The sequence below is a fragment of the Manacus candei genome, unplaced genomic scaffold (genome assembly GCF_025592945.1).
Source record: "Manacus candei isolate 608988 ecotype Guabito, Panama unplaced genomic scaffold, ASM2559294v1 h1tg000023l, whole genome shotgun sequence".
Classification (NCBI taxonomy): domain Eukaryota; kingdom Metazoa; phylum Chordata; class Aves; order Passeriformes; family Pipridae; genus Manacus; species Manacus candei.
In genome coordinates, this window is record NW_026138071.1 from 23,246,557 (window position 1) to 23,261,891 (window position 15,335).

A 15,335-nucleotide genomic window follows, 5' to 3' on the forward strand; every position below is an offset into this window, starting at 1 on the left:
AGCTTTGAACTCCCAGAAGAAACAAGCACATCATATTTTGTGTGGAGATGGATTAGCCTTCTTTGGCTCTTAACATACCAACACAGGTTCAGGGTTTACACCTACAAAGCTTTGCTTGCCAACTGAAAATAACTTCATTGTCTCCACCTTAAAAGCTACACGGACACTTTGGCATGAACGTGATTTTCTTTCCTGGCGATGGCAAGGATTAGGACAGCAAGGCTGCTCCAAGTGAAGTGCTGCAAGGTTCAGTAGTGACAGAAACCCAAGAGTATCAAATTCTGCCTACACAATGCTCAGCTGTAGCCAATGCTGCTGCACTATCACTTTCATTTCTACCCAGTGCATACACAAATTTAAAGGGAAAGGATGGGTGTTCGCTTGACGAGCCCACAACAGAAGTGGACAAAACAAAAACTTTACAGAAGAATTCTCTTACAGGAAACTACATAAAGTTCCCTTATGGGAAATTGCACAGGTGATTTCTGCAGGCTAATACAAAGAAAGAATAAACTGTTCTGGTCTCTTGCATAGAGCATCTGAAATAACCTTTCTTTTAAACAGCCAAAAACATAACCTGCAGTGATGGGGACTGCAGCAAATGGAATAGAACTGAGGCACCAGCAGTATCGGATTTGTGGAAGGAGTTTCTGTTGTAAATGCCAGTATCTTCACCTGTAGCATTCTATTTTATGTGGGAAAAAGGTTGTAGATTGCCTATATGTCTCTGTCCTCCAAGAAATCACATTTCTGTTCCTTGAATTAAAAGCTATAAAAGATATTACCTTAAGTATTTCCTTCTGAAGAACTGGACGATTATTTATAAAAATGAAACTCCTTTCTGAACTTGAAAGACTTGTCAAAGAACTATCTGATTCAGCTTTTGGGAGAAATCCAGAAAGATTTATCTGCAATGACAAAACAAATACATTGCAAAAGTCTTTTGGAGAAACCAAAAAGGCTCTTTGAGAGGTGAGATCTTAAAAGGCAATTGTACAGGATTCCAAGCCATTCAAATGCATGCACTGCTTCTTGAAAGTTACAATATAAAAAAATAAACACACTCAAAGAAAAAAAAAAAGGGGTTGAGAAAGACGGGTTCATATCTATTTTCCTCAACCAATTGACTGGGATATTTCCCATTTGGACAGCCAGCTGCAGCAGGATGCTTCCTGCAGCTGAGGGCTGTGGAGAGCCAGGCCAGCAGCTTTAGGTTTGCTGGCTGTGGGGTTGCCCTGCACAAGCTAAAGGCACGCACTGCTGCCCAACCTGGCCCAGGAAGCAGTGAACTACCCCTACAGGGAAAGCCCAAAACACACAATCCCCCCCTTTCTACACACAGGGCACCTTTAAATAGCCTGTCACAGGGCATTTATTCAGGGCACCTAAATTTACCTACGCCACCTGTATCCAAATCATCTGACTCTCAAGAGTGCTGAGCACCCACGATTCACAGGCTGCAGCAGAACCTGTGAGCACACAGCACTGCCAGGGAACCTTGGAAACAACACATGATTTGTGTACCTAACTTGAACTCTGAGTTTTAAGATTTTTCTGTCGAGATTCTTTAACAGGGTTTTTTAGGTCAAAATACAGCCAACGACTTGTGCTGCCTGTCCCAGCACTTCCCCTTCTCCCTCACCAAGCAACTCTAAAACTGTTGGATCGATTTCAAATCAATCTGATAAAGAAGCAGAAATCCCAAAGATATCATATTTCCACAATTCCTGTGATAACTTACAGCTGTTTGGAGAGGACAGCCTCAGAAGAATGACCTTACTAAGGAAAAGGCAATTGCAACTTTTCAAAAGCCAGGACCCATCAGCATGCAAGAAGTGACGTGCTGGCCAGCCCCACACATCACCCCATCGCCACCTGCCCAAACTGATAGTGAAGGACCACTGAGGCATCATGAAGATGGAGATTTTGGAGACATGGGAAAGTCTGGAGAATGTTCTGGTAGCAGGGTGGATCACTGAACACAGAAATGAGACCTCATTAGCTCTGCTTTTGGCAGAACCCCTTGTATTTACTAAAATCCAAATTATCATGCTTTTGAAACGGAATTTAAAATCCCTGGGATTTGGCCTGTCCTTCCCATTCATCTACGTCACAGCAGCTCTCTGTTCATGTGCTCCCTTATTCCCTGTTGACCTTGTCACAAGCATTCTGTGCTAAAGCTGGAGTGTTCAGGTCAGCAACGTCGTGCAGAACCAAACACCACTGGTCAAGTTGAAGAGGTCTCAAATATCTGTTGGGTGATTATCAGAAAACAACATGCAGCACTTCTAGATTTTATTCTGCAGCTTTAGCATATCCTCCCTGAATGTTCCCCTTCTATGCTTCAAGTTACTTTTCTAATTCACAAATATTTGTAAAAGCCTTTCGTTTCGAACAATATTTTTATATACAGAAAACATTAAAGCAAAACTGAAAATCTCTGAATTACTCATTTAAGAAGGTGCCAGATTTAGAAATGGCTGACTGCTGTTACTATTTAAAGCCATGCAGAGTATCAGTATGAAAAGTTATCCACAATTTATAAAACTTGTCTTCTTAGAATTTTCAACTATGAAAGTATATGAAGTATAAAGACAAAATTACAAAGACTGAAAAATACCACAGAATCTTTGATTTCAAATTAGATCAACTGTTTTCAAAATTAATGTTTTAATAAAAAAACCAACTTATATACGTATCAAAATATATCTGTGATGAGTGGACAGCAGAATGCTCTTAACAGTTATTTTTCTCCCTGTGGCTCATGTATCTGCTAAACTTAACCTTTATAGAAAAAGAAGATACTAGGAAAATTTCCTGTGTGAAAGTTTTCAGCCCAGATAAATCTATCCATTTACAAGACAGGGGACCTTGAAAAGCATAAATGCTGTTTAGTACATGTAAAAAGTTGTGCCAATTTTTTATTTTCTTAGTTTTCTTTTAATTTTACAAGTAGCTCTGGAGTTTGCATGCTTTGGAGTCAACTTGAAATGTGTTCTTGTTTCATTCGGTGTTCACAATGGAGATCTTTTGAAGACCAGTCTTTAAAATCCCTGGATCAGCAAAATTAGTTTTGTCTTCAGAGCAGACTTTGCAACAAAGGAATATGAAGCTACACAATGAACAAGTAGGAGTTAAAAGAATGAAAGAGCTGCCCTCTGGTCTGTGCACTGAATGAGGCATGGATCTAAATGGGAAGGAAAACTATGCCTTGTCCTTAAACACCTACTCCAATACCTGTACACAAGGGAGGAAGAAATGGCTACACAGGCAACTTAATTCTGTCATTTTACAGTGTTTGGTTGCTTAGTCTAGAAATGTCCATGGTTTCTGAACGTCAGTTTGTGCGTGAGCATTATGCATGGATCACTTATACACCTATAAATGATGCACGTGGTATTTTACACACTATTTAGAGACAGAGGGAGAGCTGGAATGTTCTCCCACTTCTATTCAAGGAATATGGATGCCTCATGATATAGCAGGGAAGTAATGTGAGAACCTGAGTGCCTCCTTCAAGCTAGTCCCTTCTAAATACCCCCATGTCTTCCCTTTGGAGCCCCCTGCACTTGCCCTGTGGGCACATCCAAGCTACATTCAGGTAAGAACAGCTCTGGATGTTCTGTCAGACATAAGCAATTAAAGTCACAAGAAGTGACTTTGCTTTCTTCTCCCTCATTTCACTGCATTTTTGCTAAAAGCATTCTGAAAAACTCAAAATTTAAGTCTGAATAATGCCATTAAACTGTAACACAAATATGTAGTCAGACTTTTATTAAAATCTGAATAATGCTGTTAAACACCATGCTGAATGGAGCGTTCCTAAGTTGTGTTTAACAGCCATTGTGACTTTACACTGATTCATCTCATCTATGTGACTGGTCAAGATTTATTACTATAAGATACAGAAAAATGCAACTTAGAAGGTTCCATAGTAGCAAGACTCCCCTTTATAAAAGTGTCTTCAACAAAAATGGAAGGTGAATGAAAAATTTTTGAAAACATTGGACAAAAGGGAGTATCATGGGGAATTCCTTCTTTTTCAACAAGGGTAAAGGAAGCCAAGTGCACTGAATTTTCTAGAAACTAGCAAGTTACTTCCTTGAAATATATGTTTGGTGGAAATTTTGCATAACTTGCCTTCTAAGTACGTGTTTCTTTTGCCTCTCAGGTGCCTCTCACTGAAACTGAGGGATCCTCTTTAGAGTGCAAGGCTAAGAGGCCACGAAGATGAGAACCATTTAAATGCTTAGATATTAATCAGAGCACAACCTGCCTGTGGGCCAGGAATCCCAGCCTGGACAGCTCTGAGCAATCAGCAATTCTGCATTTGTCATCACAACTGTTTTTACTGCCATTTGATCAGTGCCACATGAGTCCTGATGAGATGATTCTTGGAGTGGATTTTCAATCACCAAACCAATTAATTTTACGGAGAGGACAGTAACAGAAGCAAATGCATTAATCAGATGTCAGTCTGGGGATACATCCTCTTTTGCAAAGTCTCCTTCTATTTGAATATTGACTTAGCTCTCTTCATTGACAGGTTTTAAGGGAATTTGGGAGAAGGAAGTTTAAACTCACCTCAGGATATTCACAGCAGTGCTGAAAAGGTACCATACTGCCCATAACGGCTGTTCCCAGAACTGACATACAGGCCATTTTGTGATCTGACACCCTGGTCTTCTGCCAAATAACTGCCTGAAACAAATGGCACGGAGTCAAATTTTTGACATTATATTTGTTGAACTCAAGTCATGTCTATGAACATGCATATGCAACTGCACACACACTGTATATGTAACATTCTGTACTTTGACCCTCTGAAAATCACAACTTTCAGTGTTAACCGACTCGATAGGGTACTTTTTGGCATGTCTTGTCATACTGTATGATTTATTTAGACTCAAAGCAATTGGAAAACTAAGCAAAGCTTATATTTATGGATGTTACATGGCTAATCTGGACTTCTGTACCTGAAGCAATTGTTAAACACAAATCAATACAAACACTACTTCTCCTCTTCAGTACACAACAGTAGGCTTTGTTTTTTTACCAAGCATATAAATTGAGGGTTTATGATGTGTCTCTAACATGGTGCTCAACATTTGAAGTTGGGCACTGCAATGCCTATGTTACTTATACTGAAGAGAAAGGCTGTTTTGGTAGAGATCAGGCTATTACCTGTCCACTCATAGTCCTCACCTGGATACTCTAGGTCTGTGACAAGCCTGCTGTTTAGAAAGGAAAGCAGTTATTTGTCTAATGAAAACTTTGTAAAAGTTAGAAGGATGAAGGAACAACTGCTCTATTTGCTACATGTCTTGGAATACTATTGCAAAGTCTTGATAAGTACAATAAGGCAAAGTGAACTTGAGCTTGCAACAGAAGTTACCTGTCAAGTCCACTCATGGATACAAAAAGTATTAGCTACTTTGGAAGGTGAAATTTTGTCTCTTGCTAATGACAAGTCCTATACCACACAGTCACAAATTTAGCTGAATATGCTGATTCAACAATAAAAAATGATTTCCTTAGTTGGTTTTCTGCTTCTATGCAACAGACTTACATTCAGGTCCACTTTACTTTTGTCACTGTTAGATGCCTGAGTGCATTTCAATGTGCAATCTTCACACACAAAAGAAAAAAATATTCAGCAAGTTGTACTTTAAATCAGATGTTACAGTGCCGTTAAAATTTATGTTTTCAATAGGTGCTAGGTGTCCAATGAATTCAAAATGAGTTCACAGTATTCTGATACAGGATGTTAACTGAAAGTGTCGTGGGAGAAAAAAAATACACAAGCACCCATCTCAAGAAATGCAATACATAGCCTTAAAATTCCACCTGTCCCGTGGGATATTTGCTGGCCTTCAGGGGTGAATTCCACAGAAGAACACAGTGCTCCTGTAAAATGATACTCCCCTCCTACAGGACAGGTGGAATTGTAAAGCTTTGAGAATGCTGAGCCTAAACTATTCCCCAAATCTTTAATTTTCCATTTCCACGTACACTCTGCAGCATTTGTGAAGTGGGGCTCTGCAGTCCTGCCTGAATCTAATTCAGCTCCTAGACACTGGTCTGACAGCCCTTTGCACATGCTGGAGCACAGCTCAGTCATCCTGGGGCGAGCCTGAACCCCTTAAAACATAAAGGTCCATTTACGTCAGGGAGGGCAGCAAACAGACAAGGGGGAGAAGGAGAAAGGAGCAGGCAGAGCCACGGGCTGGGTGTCCACAGCTCTGGCAGGGAGTCCCCACCGTGCTCCAGCAGCAGAGAGGGGGAAAGGACAGCCCGGGGCTGCCCAAGGCACGCTGCCTCTCAGCCTCTCTCCTCTACACCTGCTCTAAGGCTCCTCAAAGATATTTTGGAGTGATGAAAGAATCTGTCCTCTTCTTTAGAGCTCCTCTTATAAAACATATCCTGTACTGCTTCTATTTTAAAATTGATTACTTAAAATGGAAACACAAAGTGCCAAGCGATTTTTTCTTTACTGGATATATTTTAAATTAAATGCATGTGACCAAACTGAGAAAGACACTTGTTATATGACTAACATAAACATCATGCTGTTTATTTTAGGTTATGCTAATGTAAGGCTGCAGGTACAGATATAAATCTTAGCTGCTGATTAATGCAAGGTTATTACACTGCTTGACCCGCTAAACGGCTGATACTCAGAACTGTGAAAAGATCACTTGAGTAAGGTGGAAAATGAGAACTTATTAAATGTAAACTTGCTAAAAGTAGATACTGTAATAAGTTCAGACTAGCTTTTCAACTAGTCATATATTTATCAGATATTAATACTCAGTACTACAGACATACTTTTAGAAAATAGTTACCACTGTAGATTAAATTAAAGCTTACGTACTAAAGAGGCTAGGCAATTTCCAATTTCTGTATTCCTCATTTCTACATTATAGGAACACAGAATACAGTGTGTATTCACTTTTAGCCCTGATGGCACATTATGGAGCAACAACACAGGAAGAGCTAGTAATTTAAAGAAAATTATTTTTCTAGACTCTCCAGATGTATCAACAGGCATTAAAAAATTCACAGAGAAACAATGCCTGTTCCACTTATTTCAGAAAGTGCCTGTTTCCGTGAGGTTCCTGCAATACCCTATTTTTTTAACCTTACTTATACCCTTTAGTTTAGCTAAAAATACATCCCCCACACACCCCCGAAATTTTTTTTCTAGGTCATATAAAGCGGGTGTCGAGGATGAGCCAAGGAAGAATCTGACTCCAGTCAGTATGATGACGCTGCAGAAACAGCCCACTCAAAGATATATTATTACATATGCCCCATCTTGGGTTTCGTAGAGCTGGCCAAATATATCCCACCTCTCTCCTTGTTTCATTGAAGGGGATTGCACGATCTAGATATTGCAAAATGTCATCAGGTGTATAAAATCTACTGCACATGTACAGAAGATAAGTAGGTCTGTTTGTACCTATTTCTCTCCACCCCATGCAGCCCTAGGATGTGCATGCTTTGTGGAGGGTGACAACATACATTTCAACCTACATGATACTATGACTCCATGCACACATGGAGTAGGCATCCATTGTTTCAGGATGCATATATAGAGCCCAGAAGGATTCCTTGAAAAATGTGTCATGAGTGGAGAAAGATTCACCCTCTTCCCACTGGGGTCCCTGGTATTACGGCACTAAGGAGAATTAAGAGCTGCTCAATATTTTTCTCCTCAAAGACACCAAGGAATGACAGAGAAAAAAATGCAGCCACTCCACATCCCTAACTATCCTTCATATTTAGAACTTCTATCAGCAGCTACAGTGATTTTCAATCACAGACAAAAGGAAAACCTTAATTAGAGCTGAGGACTGGATGCTGTTTCCAACTGCACCTACTTCAGTACAACTGTGACACTACAAGTTAAACTGACTCATCCCATTATTACTCCTTAATGGCAGTAACTTAACAAAGTAGACTTTTACTACCCAGAAACCACATATTTTCTTAATTTGTTTTGTGACAGTCATATCCTGTAATAAAGCTTGAGGGTGTAAAAGTCTAGGTGAGCAAGCAGTTGCACATGAACTGCAGGCTGGTAATGTAACTTGGGTTAGCTCTGTAAAAGAGAACTGTATTTCACAGTCTCTCTAATTTTGTTTTACATGCTTCCAAATTCCTGTCACCCTGGCATCTCTTTGGGCCAGTACATTCCTTAGCCTTCTTGACTTAAAACCTAATAGCTTATTAGGCTTCAGATGAAAGCAACGCTGCCTACCTGTTGAGAGTAAACAAACAGGAACAAAGCCAGGCAGCAATATCTCAAGTTTGAATTCAGCCCAAGGGAAACCAAAAGACATCACACAGCAGTCCATGTACAATGTCCAGAGTCATTTCAGCTTAGTGATGCACAAACACCTAGTCTTTAGGGCTGGTACATTCTCTGCTGTGAAAGAAAACCTGTCAACTAAGATCAAGAATAGATCAAGTCTTAACCACATTCTTTAGAATCCCAGCCTTGAAAGTGTTAATGTTTTTCAACTCCATGCCATAATTGGTATCCTGTTTTAAAACCAGAGGTAAGTTACCTCACTAGAAGAGAGCCCTTACATAAACCTCTCTTGAAAACAGAAATCACAACTGTTTTTTTTCAATTTAGCTTACAGAACAATTATGCAACTAATCAGAACTATTTTCCCCATATATTTTATACTTGCCCCTAAGGAATCAGTTGTCCCCTCCATTCTGTAAGTGATGGTGGGACAACTATTAGTGAAGATATGCAGTAAAGAAACTCAAGACACCACTTTTCCACTCATTGGATGCAGCTGACATACCTGTCTATCCCATGGGCATCAGACATTACAGCTATCAAGGGGATTTGTTGAAAGACAGTCATGTTCCACAGCACTGCTCATCCTACAGATTCCAGTGTATTCGCTACTCAGATTTCCCTGTCGTGATACAAGAGCACCTTCTCAATGAAAAGGCTTTCTTGAGCATGACACAGTGGAGAAATGCTCGGATTTGAGAGCTGGGAGGTAAGTTAGGAGAGAAGCTAACAGATATTACAAGGAGCCAAGGATCTTCATCTGGTAACACCTGTCTTTAAAGCCTTTCAAGAATTAGAGACTACTCAGAGTTACAAGTTTTTTGACTGCTTTAACCACACGCTGTGGGTGTTCAGAGAACCTTATCTCCTCTTATGATCAGGTGACCCACCTAGTGGATGAGGGAAAGGCTGTGGATTTTGTGTACCCAGACTTCAGTAAAACCCTGGACACTGTCTCCCACAGCATTCTCCTGGACAAACTGGCAGTCCATGGCTAGGACAGGTACACTCTTTGTGGGGTAAAAAACTGTCTGAATGGCTGAACCCAGAGAGTGGGGGTGAATAGAGTTAAATCCAGTTGGCAGCTGATCACCAGTGGTGTTCCCCAGGGATCAGTATAGGGGCCAGTCCTGTTTAATATCTCTATCAACTATCTGAATGAGGAGATCAAGTGCACCCTCAAGTGCACCCTCAGTCAGTTTGCAGGCAAAACCAAGTTGGGTGGGAGTGTTGATCTGCAGAGGATTCTGGACAGGCTGTTTGGATGGGCCAAGGCCAACTGTGTGATGTTCAACACAAGCAAAATGTCGGGTCCTGCCCTTGGGACACAACAACTCTCTGCAGTGCTACAGGTTGGAGGAAAAGAGGCTATTAAGGTGCCCTGTGGAAAAGGGCCTGAAGTTGCTGGTTGATGGCAGCTGAAGATGTGCCAGCAGCGTGCCCAGGTGGCCAAACAGGTCAATGGCATCTTGGCTTGCAGCAGGAATAATGTGGCCAGCAGGCCCAGGGAAGTGATTGTCCCTCTGTACTCAGCACTGGTGAGGCACCTTGAGTGCTGTGTCCAGTTTTGGGCCCCTCACCACAAGAAAGACACTGAGGTGCTGGAGCATGTCGAGAGAAGGACAAAGATGATGGTGGAGCATCTGGAGCACAAGTGTGATGAGGAGCAGGTGAGGGAGCTGAAGGTGTTTATCCTGGAGAAAAGGAGGCTCAGGGGTGACCTTATCACTCTCTACAACTTACCACTCTCACGTAGGGGTCGGCCTCTCCTCCCAGGCAACCAGAGACAGGACAAGGGGAAATGGCCTCAAGCTGCACCAGGGGAGGTTCAGGTTGGATATTGGGAAAAATTTCTTCACTTAAAGGGTGGTTGAGCATTGGAATAAGCTCCCCTGGGAAGTGGTGGAATCACCATCACTGAAAGTGTTCAAAAACTGAGTAGACATGGCACCTCACAATATGGTTTAGTCAGCATGGTGGTTTTCAGTCAAAGGTTGGACTTCATGATCTTGGAGATCTTTTCCAAGCTTAATGATTCTATTAAAAGGTTCTTCCCCCAGAGGGTGGTTGGGCACTGGAACAGGCTCCTCAGGGAAGTAGTCACAACACCAAGCCTGACAGAGTTCAAGAAGCATTTGGACAATGCTCTCAGGCATGTGGAGGGATTCTTGGGGCTCTCCTGTGCAGGACCAGGAGTTGAACATGATGATCCTTGTGGGTCCTATTTAACTCAGGATATTCTAAAATTCTATTAAAATCCATTTCCATAGCAGGAGAAAAAAAAATAAAACCTCCTAAACAATTAAACTACTGCCAAAAACCGGTTTCCAATCCAAATACGTCATTCAGAGGATGTACAACATCACAGTGAATTCTATTTAAATAAATGGGAGGTTTAAAAGTCTTTTGTAAAATAGTAGTTAACAAAAATAACATACCTAACTATGACTAAGTACATTGCTAAGGAAGAGGGAAAATTCCCATGCAGCTTTGGAAATATCCTTTTTCCACTAACCATTTTTAAGCGTACAAAGTGAGTGCAAAAGCTTTGCAAGAGCTAAAGGCACATCTCAGATTCTGCAACACACACTGCATATGTGAAACAGTAATTGTTTTGAGATTTCTGACATATACTGGGCTGTCATTTGAAAAAAGTGATGGATGAGAAACTGGAAACCTCAAGGAATTAGTAATAGGATATAAAGCATTTCACCTCTAGGTCACCAGTTCAAATTCAACCAGGTTGGTAGTGACCAAAAGTAGTTACCATCTGGCAGCTGTTCTCTGGCTGATGTAAATTGAGTTGAGGGTCTCAGCGCATTTCCTAGTGGACAGGTGTCCTCAGCACAAAAAAACACCATAATTAACTCTCTGTTTGGCTTTCTCAGCAAAGCCACTAAACAACGAATAGAAGCAAAGACTGAGCTGTATTCCAGGTCAGCATGAAAGCATGTTGGCTGCAGAGCACTGCAGATTCTTAATCATAATTCCTCTTTATATTTTCAGACACGCAGATTAGGGAGGGACTTAATTTATCATCATTAAATGGAGTGGCTTTTCCAACTCAAGACAGAGCTCATGTGCTGCTATTTCTGCGCAATACAGATTTATTTTCAACATGCAGCTACAGCAGAGTTTGGAATCGCAATGAATGAGTGCAAAGTATACTGACATTATTAAAAATGGTAAATTTACCCTGACGCACTCACTCTGTCTCAAAAATCCACACTTACTACAGAGGACAGAGACACAGAAAAATCCCTTGGGTTGGGATTATTTGATACAAATTATTGGTTAAGATTATGCAACTTTGTAAATAAGAGGAGACTTACTGTAAATTAAAAAATGAAGATGGCATCTGTTAAGTCAACACCACCAACAAAGGGGTTTGGGGAAGAATACCATCCCCTGTTATCTATAAGTTTTTAAACGGACCGTTTATCACAAAGTTCTGACTCCCAACTCTTTCAAGAAACAAACAATACACAGTTCCAGGCAGAACCCTGTGTGACCAAGGCTACAAAGTGTTATGCATGAAAAACACTGGGAAAAAAAATATTCCCTTATGCAGAGTTTTCCTCAACAGGAACTGGAAAATTTACTGAGCCTACTTACGGCTGCCCCGTACTTTGCATAAGACATGGGACCAGTTGGGCATGGTATGACCTGCTGATGGGCACCATTTAAACCACTTGCTGCCAGAAGTTTTTTGGAATAGCCCTGGAACTCCTAAAAGCTGTGTTTTACCATCTGGAGTACAACACAGCCAGAGCTCATAGGTGGCAGGAATACGGCATTTCGGGCTGAAGGGTTTGACGCAGTTTAAGCAGTGGCTGACTTTGAAATGTTCTTAGCACGCCTTCAGATAACATTAACTTTAAATAAACTTGCTGAATACTCATGTAAATTATTTCCATTTGGCTGTCTCATTATTCAATATGCTTTCAAGGAACATGGTGATGAAAGAAGAAAAATACCTCTTTCTAACATAACCATACTGGCAAGAGGATCAACATTATCAGTATTCAAAGAATGTCTTGGCAGGATAAACCTTCATAAAAAGAAGGAGCACTAGCTAATCCAAGTTGTCAAAATAGCAATAGTACTTCATAGGGTTGATCTGCAAAGTGATTCATTATTTATTGCTAATGCAAACAAAACATTCTGAGCAGAAAGAGCAACCAATTACTTCCTATCTTGGAAACCCACTGATGGAGAGTACACAATAAATGAACCCTAGGAGGACTGATAAAAGAATACCTATTTTCTTACTTACTAAAAAACAACATAAAGGCTGGAAGAGCACTGTCTGATTTCTTTTCTATGAACAATCACACTTAATGGTAATATTTTCCAAACTAAACACAGATATGAAATGCAGCAGAACAAGAAGAAAAATTTCTGGAAATTTCATTCAAAAGCATAAGATACACACCTTTTAAAAAAACCCAACCAAATGTGGTGGAAATAAAGCATGCTCTGTATCGTGCATCGTAAAATTATATATATATATTCAACAGCTCTATAAAGAGGCCTGACTTGTCAAAATGAGTTTCTGCTGGAATCAATTAGGCAACCACTTTCAGATGCCTAACCACAGACATTTCTGTGACAACTTCAGCCTCATTACACTCTTCCTTGCTAAAGTGAGGGCTATGCCTTCATAGACTCACAGAATGGTTTGGGTTGGAAGGGACCTTAAAGATCATCCAGTTCCAACCACCCTGCCATGGGCAGGGACACCTTCCACTAGACCAGGTTGCTCAAAGCTCCATCCAACCTTCCATGCTCCTTTACCTTCACATAAAATACAGGACTTTAAAAACTGAGAGGATTTGCTTTTGTTTTGGCATTTTTGGTTGTTTTTTGTTTGTTTGTTTGTTTGGCGGGGGTGGTTTTGGTTTTGTTTTTTGGTGTGGCTTTTTTTTTTTTAAGTACTGTTTTTGTAATTTATTGAGAAGATTTCTTTGAAATACACTTTCATTTACACCTTTTTCACTTACTACCCTTTCTAGTCTTTCAATCCATCTTTCCTTGTCTCCTTCTGTCGTAGCTCAACTGTATCTTCTTGCTCTTTTAAGCCTCAGAACCTTATCTTACTCCCAATGTGTATCTTCTTCCGTTGCAACAGAAAGCATTGGCTCAGCCTTAAGAATTTGGGATTCTAAGAACTCCTCTGAATAATTGCATATACAAACTGTCTTTTAAATGAATATGTAATCTATGAGATACACAAAAAATAAAGCCATTCCAAGAAGTTGATTCTTTCTACTGGCAGATTTCAAACAAAAATATAAAAGACATCACCAAAAAAAAAAAAAGTCATGCAATAACCCTATTCAGCAGAGTATTACTGTAGCACAGATATGCTGTAGAATCAGTATAGAAAAAACACCTTGTGACTGGAATTAATAACTGTAATGATAATAATAGGAAAAGGTAAAGGAAAAGGTAAAGAATATTCATGTTTCGTGATAAGCTAAAACAAATGCACATTGACCTACTGCAAGTGGCTATACATTGGAAATTCAGAATTTCAAATTTCCTAAAAGGTATGACACAACAGGTAACTTTTTATTTTACAAGGAATGACAACATCAGTAGCAAGCCAGGAATTTTCACCCAAATTTTTTTACGTTCAATTCAGTTTTTAATTTTCAGACTATTTTAAAGCATCTCCAGAGAGACACACTACACCTTCTGACTGACTTCTTAAGCCTTTAATTTTCCCATTGCAGCAATAGCTCCTGAGCGACCTCTTGTGATGAAACATTTGAGCACTTTCGCACTCGCCTTCCTTTTTTTTCCTACATAAATTAAATGAACGAAAGGGCAGCGGTGCAAAATAAAGAGTTAAAAAATCAGCACCATCTCTGCCATTACAATGAATGATACTGCCTGAACTGGGTATTGAAGAACATATTTCTGAAGCCCACAGGACAGGCAGTCAAAAGCAACGTGCAATGGCAACTGTCACGCCACTCTTCACACCATCTTTGCAGTAAGTACTGTGAAAAAGACACATGATCACCTTCTTGCACATCATTATCACTGCATTAAAATAAGCAGAGAAAAAAAATCCCAAGATATGCAATAGTCTATTCAAAGGCAATGAAATCAAAATACTATAAAAAAAATCATTTGCAACTTGCAAGAGAGGGCAAAATCAAACCACCAATAAAGACACAATTAGTTATATTAACCAACATTTAAGACCGATATTGCGAACTACTGCTAGATATGTCATGGAGCTCAGCACAATATTAGAAGCAGGTACCCCTGGAGATCTCTGGTTTCAAACTCTCAGTGCTCCCAATGAAATAAGACTGCAAGCAGCTACACTTCCTCAGCTCTGAAATAAATTCTGTAGCCAGCCAAAAGGCTGGCTTTTGTTTTTCACAGTATCTACACAGCTATATTTAGAAATATACACATAAATATAATCAGAGTATGTTAAACAACTCCAGAAAAGGAAGGGCAATATGTTTTCATTTCAGGAAAGCACACAGTGCCATTTATTATTCCCACTGAAAAGGAATTGAAGTGAGAATGTTTGGTTGATAACTGATCAAAACTACTCAATGAACGGGCCACATTTCAACAAATAACACTATTTTAGAACAGAAATAGAATTTCTGAGGGTTCTGGCCACGAGATGTCACTCTCTGCTTTGTGGCAGCTTGGAAATCAATTAGCACAACTTTCTTCTCTGAGGTATCAAAAGCCAAGGTACGGCCAATGGAATTCACTCTGTTAAATTTGGATCAGGCAGAGGCAACTGCTCAACACGTCATTTCTGTGGCTGTGTGTCTGCTTTCTGTAGCTGTGCTGTAGAATTACCATTCAGTATGCTGTGAAGTCAAAACAGCCTCCAAGTAGCCTCTGAATTCGTTCCCCCACATCTAAACAAAGAACAACTAGCTTAACTAAAGCTCTCTGTTATAACATATGTTACTGTTCTTACACCTGGGTACCAAATTGTTTGGAATTTTTTAGTCTTTTTAAATAAAATCATGGT

The 15,335-nt window shown here is 40.0% G+C and overlaps 1 protein-coding gene across 12 annotated transcripts in view; it reads right to left on the minus strand.

Moving 5' to 3' along the window:
* PMS1 (PMS1 homolog 1, mismatch repair system component) overlaps positions 1 to 15,335 on the minus strand; it is a 43,028-nt gene that overhangs the window by 18,953 nt on the left and 8,740 nt on the right. For 5 of the 12 annotated variants that reach the window (XR_007904582.1, XM_051787786.1, XM_051787787.1 and 2 more), the window contains 2 exons: positions 4,585 to 4,701; positions 786 to 908 (listed from right to left, as the gene is read on the minus strand). Coding sequence is in view for 10 of the 12 variants with exons in the window: in XM_051787786.1 (XP_051643746.1) it covers positions 786 to 908; positions 4,585 to 4,701 (240 nt within the window). In the remaining 2 variants the exon portion in view is untranslated. The other 7 variants (XM_051787791.1, XM_051787796.1, XR_007904581.1 and 4 more) reach the window with 6 other exon arrangements.